The sequence below is a fragment of the Chelonia mydas genome, chromosome 2 (genome assembly GCF_015237465.2).
Source record: "Chelonia mydas isolate rCheMyd1 chromosome 2, rCheMyd1.pri.v2, whole genome shotgun sequence".
Lineage (NCBI taxonomy): Eukaryota > Metazoa > Chordata > Testudines > Cheloniidae > Chelonia > Chelonia mydas.
In genome coordinates this window covers 137,174,248-137,191,148 of record NC_057850.1, presented here as the reverse complement: position 1 = coordinate 137,191,148, position 16,901 = coordinate 137,174,248, and the positions used below count along the sequence as shown (strand labels likewise).

At 45.5% G+C, this 16,901-nt stretch overlaps 1 protein-coding gene across 3 annotated transcripts; it reads right to left on the bottom strand.

Annotated features, from left to right (window-relative positions):
* Positions 1 to 2,594: 2,594 nt before the first annotated feature.
* Positions 2,595 to 15,122, bottom strand: SNRNP48 (small nuclear ribonucleoprotein U11/U12 subunit 48). Of its 3 annotated transcripts, none has more exons than XM_043540259.1 (9): positions 14,936 to 15,122; positions 14,164 to 14,277; positions 13,514 to 13,574; positions 12,055 to 12,129; positions 7,585 to 7,779; positions 6,303 to 6,424; positions 5,308 to 5,435; positions 4,068 to 4,232; positions 2,595 to 2,909 (listed from the first exon to the last, which is right to left on the bottom strand). In XM_043540259.1, the coding sequence occupies exons 2-9, from the start codon at positions 14,236 to 14,238 to the stop codon at positions 2,870 to 2,872; spliced, it is 861 nt and encodes a 286-aa protein (XP_043396194.1). In that variant the 5' UTR covers positions 14,239 to 14,277; positions 14,936 to 15,122; the 3' UTR covers positions 2,595 to 2,869. The 3 variants fall into 3 exon arrangements, with proteins under 3 accessions (XP_043396194.1, XP_037749262.1, XP_043396193.1); XM_037893334.2 differs by having other exon boundaries at positions 14,777 to 14,938; XM_043540258.1 differs by lacking the exons at positions 12,055 to 12,129; positions 14,936 to 15,122 and adding an exon at positions 14,777 to 14,925.
* Positions 15,123 to 16,901: the final 1,779 nt, after the last annotated feature.

The window sequence follows — 16,901 nt, the reverse complement described above, 5'->3', positions numbered from 1 at the left end:
ACTTACCAAAGTCAGCAATTCTGAGTTGAATGTCCCTCGTGAAGGTCTCTGCTGGGTTACACTGCACCCATCAGTTACTGAGTGGCAATTTCAGCCAACTTTTATTAGGGTGTTCAAATATCCCTTAGCTTCCTACTGATTATCTTGGAACCAAGCTGTAAAAGGCTCTGGTGCTCATTGAGACTGAAGGGATGTCTCCCCAGTGCCCGCTCCCAGCACCTAGGCAGCGTACCCTCGGGCGGGATTTGAAGGCTGTTCTCTGAGCAGGCATAGGACACAAGTGGGGACAAGCTAGTCAGGGAAAGGGAATCAGGAGGCTACTCAGTCACTGACAATTTAGCTGTTGGATCAGGTTCTCTGGGAAACCTCCACACACAAAAATCCCCATTGACCAGGGCTGCGGCTCTGCAGGCACCAAGGGACTGTGCTGGGAGGGCGAGATGGGGCTGCAAAGTGGGGTCTAGCCATACAGCTCTGGTTGTCCTGGGTAGGGAGTGGCAGCTGCACACTCACAACAACACCGTGTCTCTCACGAGTTACAATACATACATTTTTACAGGCAAGTTCCCAGAAAGTTCCTACACCTGGGAGCTGGTCAATCCCATGATCCTCTCTGTCCCAGCATTCCCGCATGAATCAACTGAAATTCAAGCCTGCTCCAAATCCCCAAGGCCTGCCTGTGGTCCTCGGAAGGGGAGCAGAGCAAGAGCGTGAGGAATTTAGGGCTGTCCACAGCACCCTCCTGGACATCTGCAACATGAAATGGGCTGCGTTTTAATCAATGTTCTTTCAAACTCACTTTCACTGGTGTGCCAACGTCCCAAGCCGGTTTTCCCACAGGCCTCAACCTGATCATCTAATGACTGCCGGGAAAGACATTGAAAAGACATGAGGAAAAGCAATCCCAGATTGCAATGTGATTAAAGCCCACACTGAGCAGCACTCACTGGGGAGTTTGTTCCATTGACAGATGAGTCAGACACAGATTTTCCAAACCTTTGGCAGCACATTTGGAGTGGGGAGGCAAAGACCTGTCCTCTGGCTCTGACCACGGGGGAGTATGGGAAGACACTATGGGAAGGATGACAGATAAGTAATTGCAGCATTTACACAAACAGCCATGTTATAAACTCAAGAAACTGATGGGGAATTAGCTCACACTAAAGAACTGATACAAAGCAACATGAAGGGGTCTTGTTCGGTGCAATGAAAACCAGGCCAAGATCCAATCCTTAACCTGAGCTGCTGTGCCTGCATGTTTTACGGTTCTCTCAACAGACAGATTATACACACTGGAGCAAAACAACATGATCTCCACTCATTAGGAAACAGGAGTCCTAAAATCACGCATGCACCAAGGCCCGTGGCCAACAGCACAATATGTTGCTAGTACAGTACTATGTCAGCTACTATTGATCCCAGTGCACTATGGGAACTGATTTATTCATGTCTGGGTGGAAGGGCTCTCATGATTGCTGATGGGATAAAACCTTTAACCGCAGCATCATCAGTTCAATTGCAGCCCACAGCGGTTGAGAGTGAAAATCATCCCCATGTGCCAACTGCTGTTCACCACCTGAATTACTGGATGGTCTCAGTCCAATGCCAAGTGTCCATATCAGCCCAACCACCCTCATAGTAGGCAGCCTTGTTAGATTTTTAGCAGAGGTACCTGGGATTGGATGGACAGAAATAGTGAACAGCCTTCTCTCTCCTGCAGTTTTTAGCGTCCAGGAAGGGCTGCGGTACATTGGCAAGGCAGGGTAGAAACCTGTTCTGTGGAGAGAGGATTTGGGCTCTCGCTCTGGCACCTTCAGCTATTTTGACATGTAAAAAGGAGTCAGTTGGTGACATCAGCAGCAGCTTTGATGTCACAGAAGAACGTGACAGAGAAAAATAAACAGCAGGCACAAGAAACAAGAGAGCGGTTTTCATGCAAATACTCCTAGTATAAAAAAAGAGAAGAAAAGCATACTTGATTCTTATACAGTGCTCTTGACATGAATGCCTCAAAATGCTTTACAAAGGGGGCCAATCATCATCATCCCCATTCTACAGTCAGAACCTGAGCCACAGGCTATGCATGGCTCAGCTATTTAGGTTTTATTTTTAAATTTCCCCAGGGAAGCTCAGCTTACCTGCTTTTCAGTGAGGTCTCCCTCCTGTTTAACATTGCTTTGCATGAAATGTTCATAAGTTACAGTGAAAGAGCAGTGACTTGAGCCAGGCAGAGCATAGGTCGGCCCTGACCTAGCCTCCTCTGAACAACACTGTTAATGCACCTCGCAGCCAACATGCTACTTCACTGAACACGACAGCTTTGCAGTATGCAAGAATGGAGACTAGGATGAGAGCAGTCAACACACTCTCTTGTGACTTAGGGCCCAGGTCTTCAGAGGCTAGTGCACTAGCCACCTTGTTACATGCTCGCCTTCACACTATTCTTTATCCAGGTTTCCAATGGGGTGACTGATGCATAAGACTATAGAGTATCCTCCCAAAGTCACTGCCAACCAGCACAAATTTGAATCCCCATCGCTTCCTCTTTTGCTTCAATCACCAGACCAAGTTAGGCTGAATGAAAAACGACAATGTAATAAATTATATTTATCAATCAGTCAAAGGCAATACAACAAATTACACGTCACCTTCTAATGCAGAGATAAAAACCTTCTGAGACATGAGATCATGGTAAGGCTGTCAGGATGAGGGAAGGATGGCACTGGCAGCCTCCCAGCTGTGGGTACAATGTTTGATTCATAATGCTATCACCATCAGCATGCTGCTAATATTCACAGCTCTGAATGATCCAGTTTAAGTCTATTTCCTTAACTCACAGCTGACAAACATCTTCTTTACAGTCCTTTTTCTATTTTCTTCTTTTGTGGTTGTGATACTTGTCTTCAGCCCTGAAATAGAAACAAGCCATTATAGTCAATGTCTTGTTAGGATCTCAGCACTTAACAGATTACTCCAAAACTGCTTGGCTGACTGAACTTTCACTGATGAGAGTCTGAACATTAGAGAAGCCTGAAGTCTTTCAAGACCGAAAATATCTTTAAATCTAAGCACTTCCTTCCAAATCTTGTCACTGTCCTCCCTTTGAGGGTTCATTTCCAGTGAGCTTTATTCAAGTCTCATTGCACAATCCTGCACTCTGACAGAGCACAATGTATCTTGTAAAAACAACTGTGTAAAGCCCATTTTATGAGACAAGCAGCTACTTCAGCTTATGCACCAAAGTATATGGTCAAAGCATTTGTGTTTTTGTGAGCTGATACACACTTGCTAGGATTGTGCTATATAATTTCTCCCATTTCTGTTATAAACCAATAGAGGGTCACAAAGAGAGCCCGGGAGCCTGACAGGAAAGTGTTTTGAGTAAGCTCCTAAAAACACACTTGGACCCAGATCCTCAGTTGGGATCTGCTGGCTCTAGCACTTGCACCAGTGCCAGATCCAAGTGAATTCTATGGGACTCCAGTGGTGTTAGTGTCATTCATTACGGGCAATTCTGTTCTGAAGCTTAGGAAAGCTTTCCATTTAGAAAAAAAGGATCAGACACCTATAAGTGTAGCAAATGGTAGAGCTGGCAACCAATCTAACTAGCAGATCCCCATGCAAACTCCTCGGAAGTATGTATTAAAATTCACTACATGTACAACAACTAAGTAGCTATCAGTAATACAAGGTGGGTTAAGTCATAATATACAGCCCATAACACACAAGCAGAGAGCACTAGGTGACTCTTTGGGTCAGATCTGAGCCAATGCTCCTGCATTGTGAGGGGAAGTCACTGCTGGAGGAGCCACCTTTTGGACCCCTGATTAAACCCTGAAATCTGGATGACTTGTAGTTTTTTAAAAATCCCACAGCAAATTCTGCATGGACAGGAGCTTAGCTTGGCTGATCTGGGTTATTACATTCTGCCTCCCTGAATTCTCCAGCATTTCCACTTGGATTGAGTATTACGTTCCTGCACTAAACTCTGATGCACCATTACATTTCACTGGTGACTATCATCACTGACTGGTACAGGCAAACAAATTGCTTAGAGTAACACTTGCCTCTCTCTTTTTCTCCTGGAATCCCTGTCTTTGCCTCTTTCTCGACTTCTTTTTTGTTTGTCTGGACTTCTGCTGGGATCTCTCCTGTGTCTAGATCGATCAACATCCTTAGAGCTTCCACAAGACTGTCGAGAGTCCACTGATGCTGACCGTCTCTCTTCATTTCTGAAGAAAAGAGTCATTGGTTTTGTTTAATAAATAGTTTCATAAACACTGTAGTTATTAGAATACTTTTCATCTCCATCTGTCTGCCTCTGGTAGGCAATGAAAAGGAACAGTATTCCGTTTGGTAGGGTCGTTTTCTTCTTCTCTTGTTTGTGATAATAAGAGCTTGGAAACAAGACACTTTTAGCCACTGATTTTGGTTTCTCTCGTTAGACAGGCTGCAATTTCTTCCCCCAGTACTTTAGGTGCAAAGGCTGAAATAGATCTGATTTGTTTACTATTTCAACCACGCAAGTCAGGAAATAAAAATGGGAAACACCACACAGTGACATGGACACACTTCCATGTCACGCAGGTAATAAAGTCTATCCTGTTTGCTTTTTCAATTCCCAAGTGAAGGATTACTGTTAAGTATACTAGCAGTGCAACACAGCTAAGTTCATGTAACTATGAGAACCTTAAAGGGACATTGTCAACTTGACATCTAATCAATTTTTTTAAAAAGGAGTTCAAAATAGTTTAAGGTACTATTCCAGTCCCGCATCTCCCCGCCAATTCTTGTGTTTTAAAAGTCACATTTTCACAGGTTTTTCTCTCCACAGCTGCTTTGTGACTGGCTGAGACCTGTGGTTACAGCGCTATACTAGGACGCAGGAGAGCTTATGTTCATGTCCTGGCTCTGCCACAAACTGCCTGTGTGGCGTTAGAAAAAAGTCGCTTCGTTTCCCCATCTGCAAAATGGGAACAACACTTCTTTTCTCCTGTCCTTTGTCTTGTCTACGTAAGCCATACACTCCTCAGGGCAAGGACTATCTTAGTATGGATTTGTACTGTCCAGTAAAATGGATCTATTTCTCAACTTGGGCTTCTGCATACTACTAGAAAATTCATCCGATGAAGTGAGCTGTAGCTCATGAAAGCTTATGCTCAGATAAATTGGTTAGTCTCTAAGGTGCCACAAGTACTCCTTTTCTTTTTACTAGAATACAATAATAGGTCACTATGGATTGACGGTTGCCAGTGTCCCTGCACAAAGAAAGCATTCTGGTGAGTGCTGTGAGGTTCTTGTTAATACCTTCCTGAAGATTTTGCTGAAATGGAAGATTTTCCTCCTTCACACATCTCTGCATTGTCTGGTTTACCTTCCTCCTGCCAGTGGCTGCTGAGTTCTTCCATGTGCACACCAATCACATCTCGGATTACCTAGGAAGAGATTGGTAAAAGAAAACTTGAAGCTAAAATAGACTAGAAAATACAGTACCAGGAAAAAGATGAGGTCTGAGATGTTGTTGTTAAATGCACTAGATATTTGTATGGAAAAAAACATTTGTTTGCTGAAATAAAAACTCCAAAGTAACTTTACTAAAAAGCACCTTAAAGGGACACTATCAACATGTAGGTTGTTGGAATTTGCATGTACAAAACTCAGTATTAAAAGTAGCTGTGATAAATATATTCAGTAACTTGCAGCGAAAAAAGTTGTCTGTTTGCATCTGAAAACATCTCTCTGAAGTCTTTGCAACCCCAAATAGCTAAGGCACAAGAAACTGATACTGAAATTGACTAGTCTATTCAAATGAAGAAAAATAGAATAAACACCATGATGGGCACAAGATTTTTAAAGTTATTTCATTTTTAACAGTCTCAGCTGTCGGTATCGTAATTGGGGTAAGGAAAAATGCATTTTAAATACATATGGTTTTTAACCCTGCAGTTCCCCTCTAAGTAGTTTATGTAACTTTCAAATTGACAAATTGTGGCTATCCTTTCAAACTAAAGGATAGCCACAAAATGATATCAGAAAACAGTGACAATCAACCAGAGGAGAAAATATACTTTAAACGATTAACATTTCTTTTTGAGCTTTATAAAATTGCTAACACATTTACTAACCCACATCTTCAGATTTGGTCAAAAAGTTTCTTTAAGATTTTTTTGCCTAGGCATTGTAGTTAAAACTGTTTTTTACTAATCTGAATAGAGCACATTAGAGAGTGTACACCATGAAAAGATTAAGCATTCTAATGCCTGCAAGGGCTTTCACTCTCTACAAAAGTATTTGATGCTCACCTCAGTGTAAGATTTCTTTGTTATATGCACATTCTTAGCTCTGTACGACTGCCGCCGTCTTTTATAGTCCCGCATTTCTGCCAGGATTTCAAGATGAGACTTTGGACCTTTTTGACCATCATCTAATACAAATTGAAGGTGAAACAAGTGGTTAAGCAAACTAAAAACAAAATTTCAGAGGCAATACATCGGTACTTGAGAACACCTAATTGGGCTGTCTTAGAATGGTGCTGCTTACAGGACTAAAGGTAAGTTTGTGTCAAGTTCTTTTAATAGATGTTTCTCTGGTTTTTATTTATAGCATCAAACAGTGTCTAGGGAAGTTGGAGAGAAAACTGGAAGAGATCTGCTTACACAATAAAGACCAAAATCAACAACCAAAATAAAAGGCATTCAAGCAACCATACAAGATTATTACATGAACTCTGAGGCACTGCAATAAGACCACTTATTTAGTGACTTGAAATAAGTTATTTAAAAAAAGAACACTCCTAAATACTATTTTACAAATCACATTTTCAAAACCCGTATTATTGAACTGCTGAAGTCTGGCAAACAGAGGGATCAATCCAGCAAATGTAAGTGTCTATGGTCATGCAGATCCTTTTGCAGGATCGGGCTCCAGAAAGAAGGCATTTTTTCCTTGCATGCATATTGTACGTTTTACAGAATATAGTAATTGGAGGAGTCCTGATCTGTCTCACTAGTTTATATATTTAGCCAGAATTTTCTTTGTGCCAAAAGACTATCATGTGTCTCTTATCACATTTCTATTGTTAGTATTCCATGCTGCTTTACTCTCTTATCAGCTTTCACAGCAGAAATCTTGCAAAATTTCACATTCAGTTGTGAGCTAAAGAAGTGCAGGCCTGTTGCAGCAGAAATGAAGGATCCCTCCTCCTGCTGAGATGCAGGCAATAGATACAATGAGCGAAGAGCAGTAGAACTGTTTGGACAGGAAGCTGGCAGAATTGAAGATGGAAAGGAGAAAGATACAATAGGCAACTACACATAGAACACCACATTACAGGACCTGAAGGTTTTTTTGTTTTTAAAAAAAGAACTATAATACAAAAAGAGTATTTGCCAGCTCTTTTCCGGGCTAGTTTGCATAATTTTTGCCCTTTTCCTAGAATCCACAATTTTGTTTACATTTTATTAATTCAAACCTGAATAAATGTTCAACCAAATCCCTCTAACTGTAGAAATGTGACAACATTTGAAGATGACAAACACTGCCATTTTAAGTTGTAAAACTCATGAACTGGAATATTTCTCAAACCTTGGGTGACTTTAGCTGCCAAATCTACAAAGAGATCACTGTCATTTTCGGTGGCTTGGGATCTGGACCTCTGTTTCTTCGTCTCTTCCAGGACATAATCATAGATTGCAAGACGATCAGCTTGAGTCAGGTCACAGATGAAGCGTTTGTGGTTTTGGGGAACTTCAACAGGCAGTGAAGAATAGGCACCTAAAGCTTGTAAACAAATGGACACTATTACTTCTATAAAATGGGAATACTGATACACAAAGAAACTTGTGGGGAGGAGCAAGTGTGCTGGCACTAGGAAATTGGACACTATTTACATACTTTTCACTTGTGCAAGACAGATTTCTTTAGCTTTACTGGATTCTGATAGCTTAAAAAGTACTTTAGTTGGCCTAATTTTAGGAAACCACTGACGTCTGCTTCATGAAATGATGACTCTGTAACAGACTGTCACCAAATGGCCTCTACGCTTCTATTTCATTAGCCTTCCTCAAATACACACCTGGGGAGCCAGGAGTTTTGGTGTCTCCTGCAGGGACTATGAGGGCTATTTGAGGGGAAAGGGAGAGAATGCCGACAAAAACCATCTAGTCCACAATACGATTTCCTATATTATGTTATTAGTGACAGCCCATTAGCCTGCAAAAGAATGTTTTTGTACTGGTCCAATAATACATATTTATTTTAAAATTTGTTTCCAAATTTCAACTGCAAACTAGTTAACAGCCAACATTCTATTGGCAATAACTGGAATCAAAACCTCTGTTTAACCAAACAGATAATGCTCAACTGTCTGTTCTGAATGCTTTCAAAGACGATTCAGAACAGGGTGCCTTCTACCTGCTCACCTTGCTAGTCGGTTTAAAAACCCTGAAGAGAAGTAATGTGCAACAAAAGCATTTACAATTGGCAAAACAGAGTTGCCAGTCTCCTCCCAGTTATTAGTCTACACTTACTCACTAGCTATACAGTTATCAAGATGTATTCGTTACCTGCTAGCTAAAAAAACCCTGCTTCCCCAATTTATTAAAACTGTAGTCACGCTCCCTGTTTTATGGCAAAGATTTTATTTCTTTCAAACAGAATGGTCAAACCTCCAGTCACACACTCTCCAACACACTGTAGCATTTCAAAGTGAATTTCTTGAAACAACAGAATATGGTACTTATGAAAGGCTATCACTTGCAGAAAGGACGCTGTATATCTTTTAGGTCTAGTCTACGCTGTCAGGGGCATGTAGGTTACGTGTAACTACATGCTGCACTGAAAAACAGGCTGCGTTCACACTGTGGTGGTTAGATACACATGGCAATGAAAGGCTCTGGCGGGGAGAAGCAATGGAAAAAGGCTCCGGCAGCAATGCCATGGCCTTTCCTTGCAGCAGGAAAAGGCTCCCGTAGTGGGGTAATGCTGGAGTCGTTCTCCGCTGCCTCCCCACTGCTACCGCCCTTCCTTGCGGTGGAGAAAGACTCTGGCAGTGGAACACTACACTGCTTAAAATAGCAGCGTATATGTGAGACACTCTGCTCGGGCATATTGAGAGTGAGTAGCGTACATACCCTAAAGTTCACGTGTGTCTTTACTCTACTTGCCCAAGCAGTGCCTCACCATCTACACAGCTATTTATACCTGTGCTAGGTGGGCATGCAGTGTATGTACTCGACACACGCTGCAAATGGAGACAAAGCCTAAGTAAGGAGAACATTCATCTCCTTAATTCCCCTTCAGTCTCACCCCTGCTCTTGAAAGAAGAATCAAGGACATTTTTATTGAAAAATATTTCAAGAGCAGAAAGATCAGCTAGGTCCATTTCATTCAGGATGGGGTCACAGCACACAGCAATGACTACCCTGTAAGAAGGGAAAAGCTAAAACTCTCTCTATTCAGATGTGCTGATCCAGATATGACGCAGATTAAGAACCCGTTAAATATGCCCTATTTTCTGTTACAATTATAACAACTTACTAGGAGTTCCACCTATTCAAATAAAAGTAGCTGTGTTTACCTGAAGGTCTGCTCAGCTATCACCCTCTTTTAAACAAGCCAAGGAAACTGAAGGCAAAATTTGTGTTAACAGATATTATGGCTGAGGTTTTAAAATTCAGAAAATTAAATCTTCTGGTTCCTAAAACAACCTTAATTTGACAATTATGCACCATAAAACTTCACATTTCTTGATGACTGTGTATTAAAAACCTGGACTACAACTTTGCGTTAGTGGAGAGTTTAAGAGAAAAGAATAAGCGTTTACCAAGTAAAACCTGATAATAAATTAACAAGTTATTAGGTGAATGTGGGCAGTTTGGACAACTTTGGTTCTTTCTTAAGATTGCTTCTAAAAAGTGCAAGAACACAATGTTAAAATAGGATGCTGAGATATAACTATGACACCTAGTGGCCCATAGATGTATTTTTGCAATACAGCACATGGTACACATTTTGGTATTCATTTATTTTCTTTTAAAGTTGTCAAGTGCATTCAGATTAGATCAGTGGATCCCAAACTTTAACAACCTGGGAACCCCGTTCACTAAAATGTCAAGGCTCGTGAACCCCCTCCTAAAAATGAGTATTTCCAGGGATTTTCTCCTTTACCTGAGTATAAATTATTTTATATTTCCAAGATCACTGCTTTTATATGTTTTATGACATGCTTATTACACACTATTTATTATTATTATTTATGATTACAGTATTATTACATTGTGAAAACGGCAACATTCTTCCAAGATCTCACTTTCGTAGCTTGTATCACTTTGAATAAGCCTGTTATAAGACAAGGCTCCTATGTTTCATCAAGGAGTATCAGATGTGAAATAGCATGAAGGTATTTAAGAAGCCAGCTCAAGTCGTTGCTCCTACACAAGCATTCAGGTCTTGAACAGTCCAGGCAAAACAAACAAAGCTTAAACTTTTCCTTCATAATAATTTTATAAACAATACTAGCTGCCTATTTAATTTTAAAAACAGCAGAAAATATCCACCTCCCTTTCCATTTCTTATAAGAAGTCTTGAAGTTTAAATCTCCTCAGTGTGATAGATACGCTTGCTTTGATCTGCTTAGCTCTTGGAAGTCCAGGGGCTCTGGGCTGCTGGCCCCATGCTGTCCAGGGTCCCTAGAGACAGCTCTGTCTGCCATTAGGGAATTTTTTCCCGCAAACCCCCTGTAACATTTCACGAACCCCAGTTTGGGAACCACTGGGTTAGATTAAGATTTGAAATTAACATTACTACAGTTTTGTTAAACCATGGGGAACCCATCTTCCAAATATGCCATCAATCTTATGAACATTTCCAGGTGCCTCCTTTCCAAAGAGCCCATTCTACGGGTTTCCATTCTATACTAGAGAAAGAAAAACAGAGCAGAAAAGTCTTCCAGTCAGCGCTGCTGCATTTGGCTGCTGAGTTAGCAAGTCAGAAAGGGAGAATGAGCATACACCTTTTTCCCTTTGTACACTAGGACTGCCCATTTTGGTTGGATGTATTCCTGGAGATTTTATCACATGACTAATCTTTAATTTCCAGAGACTCCAGGACAATCCTGGAGGGTTGGCAACCCTAATTTGTGCACATATCTGTATTTTAAAATAACTGAGTCAGTAGCTTAATGCAATTTTATCCAGGTGCCACAATCCCTCCCACAGCGCACACTGTAGCTCTACTGCCATCTGTACAAGCAGCCACAGTTTGTCAAGGGTCTGTCTTGATTTCATCTTTCATTCTCTTGAGAAATCTATTTCTGTCCTTTCCTGGGCTCCAGCCTATTTTGTGTGTTCTCTGCTGATCAGTGAAAAACAGGAAGTAGCGACTTAAATGTATGGGTGGACACAATGTCCATCCTATCTACAGGGGAGCAGGCCCCTCTAACTAAATCACTCTAACTCCTCTTCGGAAAGTTTGCAATAATCCACTGTAAAAATGGAAATTGAAGGTTCATGTATCGTGGGGCAATGAAAGACAGCTACATATCACATGCCCAATAAAACAAATGTTAGTTTGGGAATTCAGAGGAGGAAGTAAAAGCAAAAGGGAAGGTTTCAGGAAAAGGATTCCCAGCAGTTGGAGTGGGGAGCAGTGCCAGGTTCAGCCTGAGGGGGTTCTGGAAGGCAGAAGAGGGGACAGCTCACAGAGCTGGGCCAGAGGAGGTCAGAAGGGGAAAGGTTTTAAGTAGTGGAATTGTGGGACTGGCATTAAAGGAACGTCATGAGCTTTGCAGGGCTAGATTTCCAGTCCTGAAGATAGCTCTTGAGTTGAACATGCAGGACTTGAACCCTCCCCAGATCCCAGGTGAAGAAGGAGAACACAGCTGTGGGGACCAGAATTAGTAAGGGAGCAGATGAATATTGTATGACAGTGAACACACAAATGAGATCAAGGGAGACTGAGAAAGAGGTGGCTTGAGTGATCATGAATGGGAGGAGAGATGGCCCACACTACTGAAAAACTGGAGAACCCCTGGCTTAATCTGTGTATTCCACTTACCTTCACTGTAACCTCCACCTTCTTTAGCACTTAAAGCTTTAGCTTGTTTAATAATGTGAAATTGTAGATCCTTGTCTGAAAAAAAGGAAAAATTTTTTACAAAGCTCCTGTACCTGTGTACTAGTCCATCCTGAGGTATGTGCTAGATCTGTGCTCTTAGCTGGCGAGGTTTAACGGACAGGTAGGCAGTGGTTATTGTACAAAGAGAATAATAGTCCTCATCCTGAATTAATGATGTTCAGCAAAAGGCCATCAGACACTCAGGAATTCTTTGACTGTAATGGAAAAATTTTAACCAAATGTATCCTGGCTTTTTAAAAGTTTGTTCTTACATCCATTCTATGTTATTTAGTCCAGAAAACCAAACCACAACCAGTTAATAAGATTTATATTTATTCTACAATTACATGTAAATGATATCAAGTTACTCTTCTGGTCCTGCTACTGTGTCCTGCCTCCTCTGTGTGTGTTTTTCAGGTTCTAACCTCCTCAGAACATAGCCTCACTCTGTGTGTCTTGCTTTATTATTATTACTGTGCTGAACAGATTTTTCAAACACTTGATATAAACATCTCTTAATTGCAACTCTGCCATTTAAAGGGGGACAAGTAACTGAAGATCACATTTTTATCTACCTTAAAAAGGCCTTATAATCTTGGTGGGAATGACCTCTAAATTCCAGAGCAAGATTAATTTGGAAGCAAGTACAGTAATGCACTGCAGACACATTAAAGATAATCTTCCCTCACCCAACCAAGAACCATCCCACACTAATGTTTCCACTAGTTAACGTAGAACTGCAGTGAAAACACAGGTCTCCCTTCAGAAGCTCTACTTCAGCAGCTAAACGCTTTTGTTAGAGCTGGGTCAAACTGCTGAGGTGGGAGATGACATACAGTATACATGTGATCTACTCACATCACAGATGAGTCCGGTGCACAAACAAGAAAATAAAAAAGCAAAGGGAACTTGCAAGCTGTATTAGAAATATGAAAACAAAAAAAAAAACCACACAAAAAACCAATCTGCCACAAATATGCTGATAAATAACTGGGAATTAAATTATAATATCTTCTTCGAACTTTGAAAATGATGAGGAAAAACACCCTCTGACTAGCATCGAGTAATAAAAAAGGTATGCTGCTCAGCTTTGCAGAATGAAGGTAAAGTGCCACAAGCCAAATTTATTTTAAAAAGATCTCGATGGTGAGAATAAGGAAGTTTCTCTTACATTGGAGCAACTAAGGTAACATTCGCAAAAAGAAAAGGAGTACTAGTGGCACCTTAGAGACTAACCAATTTATTTGAGCATAAGCTTTCGTGAGCTACAGCTCACTTCATCGGGCCTTTTCTTTTTGCGAATACAGACTAACACGGCTGCTACTCTGAAACCTGAGGTAACATTGTCACCTGAAGTGTCTACATTACACTGTACAATCATTACCAAATTCATACTTACCCATAGTAATGGTGGGTATCTTTGCTTTCTGGTAGTAAAATGCAGAGTCATACATTTCAGCCTACAAACCAAAAGACATTAATTATACCATTCCCAAGTTTATAGCTAAAGACTAGTCTACACTGGCAATGCTAAAGTGCTGCCGTGGCAGCGCTTTAACGTGGCTTGTGTGATCACGGCAGAGAGCTCTCCCAGGGCTCTAAAAAAACTACCTCAACGAAAGGCATAGCTACCAGCCCTGTTTACACTGGCGCTTTACAGCACTGAAACTTGCTGCGCTCAGGGGGGTGTTTTGTCAAACCCCTGAGCAAGAAAGTTGCAGTGCTGTAAACTGCCAGTGTACACGAGCCCTAAGACTCAAGCATCTCTGCCCAGAACCGCCAGGGCTCCCCAATTCTGTAGTCTGATAAACCATGGCCTTCACATCCAGACAGAGTCTCGCTGGACTTGTGCAGGTGCACGGCTCCACCTGCAGCATCAGGGCCTTCCTTTATATGATTTCTCTGGGCCTAGAGTATAAACAGTAGATTTGTCTGAACCAATCCAGACCTCTTAAAACTGCCAAACTATTTCTTCTCAGCAAAACCGGACCAAGGGATTCCTGCCCTAGGAAAAAACCAACCAGTCTGCCCAGAGCTGAAGGTGGCTACCTGCTCTTCTCTGGAGTACTCCAGCCTCCTCAGCCGGCAGGCCACCACGTGCTTAGCCAGAGAGGCTCTGGGCATCTGGTGATTGGCGTCGTAGGGGCAAACGGCTCTCTCCTCCTGCCAGAGGCAACACACGGTCAGCACCGACCAGGGGCAAAGGGGGGAGGGTGCTCCCTCAGTTTGGAGCTGGGGGCAAGGAGGTATTGGAGGTGGGGCGCTCCATCCGTGCGGGCAGCGGTGGAGCTGGGGGTAAGGGGGTATCGGGGCGGGGGGCGCAGCGCTCGGAGATAAGGGCATGTAGGGGGCAGGGGGTAGAGTGCAGGTGGGGGCAGACCTGGGAGGTAAGCGGGTGTAGGAGGCGGGGGGCGCAGTGCGGGTGTAGGAGGCGGGGGGGGGGGTGTAAGGAGGTGCTGGGAGGTGCAGCGTGGGTGGGGGCAGACCGGGGGGTGGTGGGGAAGGGGGCACGGTGCGGGCAGGGCTGTAGCTGCGGCTGCTGGGACGCAGTGGGGGCGGGGAGCTGCCCCGGACGGGGCCAGCCGGGCCGACACCCCCCGGCACCGCGTGACACACGCCGGGGCGAGCGAGCCCGGCCCGCGGCGCTGGGAGACATTCTTGCCTGAGCCCCAAACCACACCGCGCAGGGGGCGGCCATCTCCGCTCCGAGCAGCCAGGCCTCAAACTCTGTTCTTGAAACAAAGGGACCCGGCGACGGCCGCCATGTTTACTGGGGGCAACCAAGCGCTCGCTGGGGCGGGGGGGAATGGCTTCTATGTACCTCAGGGCAATCTGGCTTCACTGGTATTGTAAATAATGGGAGTGGCGGCCATCTTTAGTGAGGGCAACCCGATTGCCCGGGATCGCCGCCGTTGCTTTCGGTAGCTGAAAGAGACGAGGCGCCCCATGCGGAGCCCGGCGCAGGCTTCAGCCCTTGGTGGCTTGAATGACATTTCACTGGCACGGAAAGCCCCGCCGCAGAAAGTGCAAATGTCAACAAATGAAACGAGATAAAGGGTAAAAAGAAAAGGAGTACTTGTGGCACCTTAGAGACTAACCAGTTTATTTGAGCATGAGCTTTCGTGAGCTACAGCTCACTTCATCGGATGCATAGCATATCGTGGAAACTGCAGACCTTCTTCTTCTTCTGCAGTTTCCACGATATGCTATGCATCCGATGAAGTGAGCTGTAGCTCACGAAAGCTCATGCTCAAATAAACTGGTTAGTCTCTAAGGTGCCACAAGTACTCCTTTTCTTTTTACGAATACAGACTAACACGGCTGTTACTCTGAAACCTGAGATAAAGGGTGTTAACGGAGCCAGGCCTCGCGCAATACACTGGTCATTTGCGAACAGGCAGCTCCATGGCCAGCCCCACACGGGGCCTCCCCTGTCGCAGCGCGGCCCTCCAGACCCATAGAGCAGACACGTGTGTAGAGAGCAGCCGCAGGCAGGGCCCTGCCGCAGAAAAGAGCCATAGAGAGGGAGGCTCAGCGAGGGCGGCCCCTACTGGCATGGCGGGTTACGGCGGCTCGGCCGGCGTGGGGCGGGGACGTCCCCAGCCTGGCGTTTGGCCGGACACCGGGATTCGCGTCAGCTGCCCGGCTCGGTCCGGTGACCGCGCTTCGCGCCGCGCGTGTGACCGACTCGGTGTCCCCGCAGGGCCCGCGCAATGGGGGCCGGGCGCCGCGTGGGGCGCAGACCGCCTGGCACCGAGACAAGGGAGGCGAGGCAACGGCTCTTATTGGCCCAACGGCGGGAGAGACTTTCTAGCCCCACCCAGCTCTTCTGCGGCATGTCTGGCTCCTGGGCCAATAGGAGACGTTGTCTCGTCCTCGCGCCCCCCGTCTCTGTTATGACGTGCTCGGAGCGGTGCGGATCTGGCGGGAGCCGCGGCAATATGCAGATGAGGCACGGGCTCATTTGCATAACACCCGGTTGCTGAGAGCTCCTGAGGACCGAAAGGCGCGTTGCCGCCTGAGCCAGCCCCGCCCCCGGCGCTCGCGGAGAGCGAATGAGCCCAACGCCCCTGCCGTGTGCGGCGCGTGGCGCCTGCCTGGGGGGCGGGGCGTGAGCGCCGCCCGCAGCCCCCGAGAAGTAAAGCGGGGGAGGAACCGGTGCCCGGACTGTCGCCCCGCCCCCACTCGGCCTCCTCCCCCCAAGCTCCCACTCGGCTCCCGCCGGCCGCTCACGCCCCTCCCCTGCGGGACCCGCACCCGTCGCTCACACATCGCCCCCTCAGCACCGGGGGGGGTTGCGGGAGGGAGCGGAGAGGCGCGTGTGGCGGGCAGAGGAGCAGCGCGGGGGGCCGCGGGGGAAGAGGGGCCGCGGGGGGGCGCTCCTCGGGCGGCTGCGCCGCATCCGGGCCTCTTGTAGCCGCCGGCCGGGCCCCTGTCCCTCGGGGGCAGCTGTGGGCTGACCTCGGGCAAGCCGCGGAGCGGGCGGGAGACCACCCGGAGACCGGCGTCATCTCCCGCCGAGCTAGTGCCGGGGCAGGCAGCTCAGCAGCCCCCAAGCGGGGAAGGGGAGGCTGCCGGAGGCGCCGCAGGGAAAGAAGCAGCGGAACCGGGGCCGGGGGGGCGGGGGAACGCGGGCAGGAGCAGGTCCCCGGTCCCCCCGCGGGGGCAGTGGCAGTGGCAGTAAAAGAGCAGGACCTGGGAAAAGCCCCTTAGCCCTTCAGAAGACAAGTCCTCTGCTTAAGGGCTATGTCCAGAGTTTCCAAACCTGAGCACCCAACGTTGGACTC

Excerpts from the sequence above, each read along its gene's own strand:
- SNRNP48 (XM_037893334.2), bottom strand. The coding sequence starts at position 14,812 with ATGGCCGCCCCCTGCGCGGTGTGGTTTGGGGCTCAG. Across the intron at positions 12,130-13,513 it reads GATACCCACCATTACTATGG|ACAAGGATCTACAATTTCAC; the intron begins GTAAGTATGAAT and ends CCTTTTTTTCAG. Across the intron at positions 6,425-7,584 it reads GGCAGCTAAAGTCACCCAAG|ATGATGGTCAAAAAGGTCCA; the intron begins GTTTGAGAAATA and ends AATTTGTATTAG.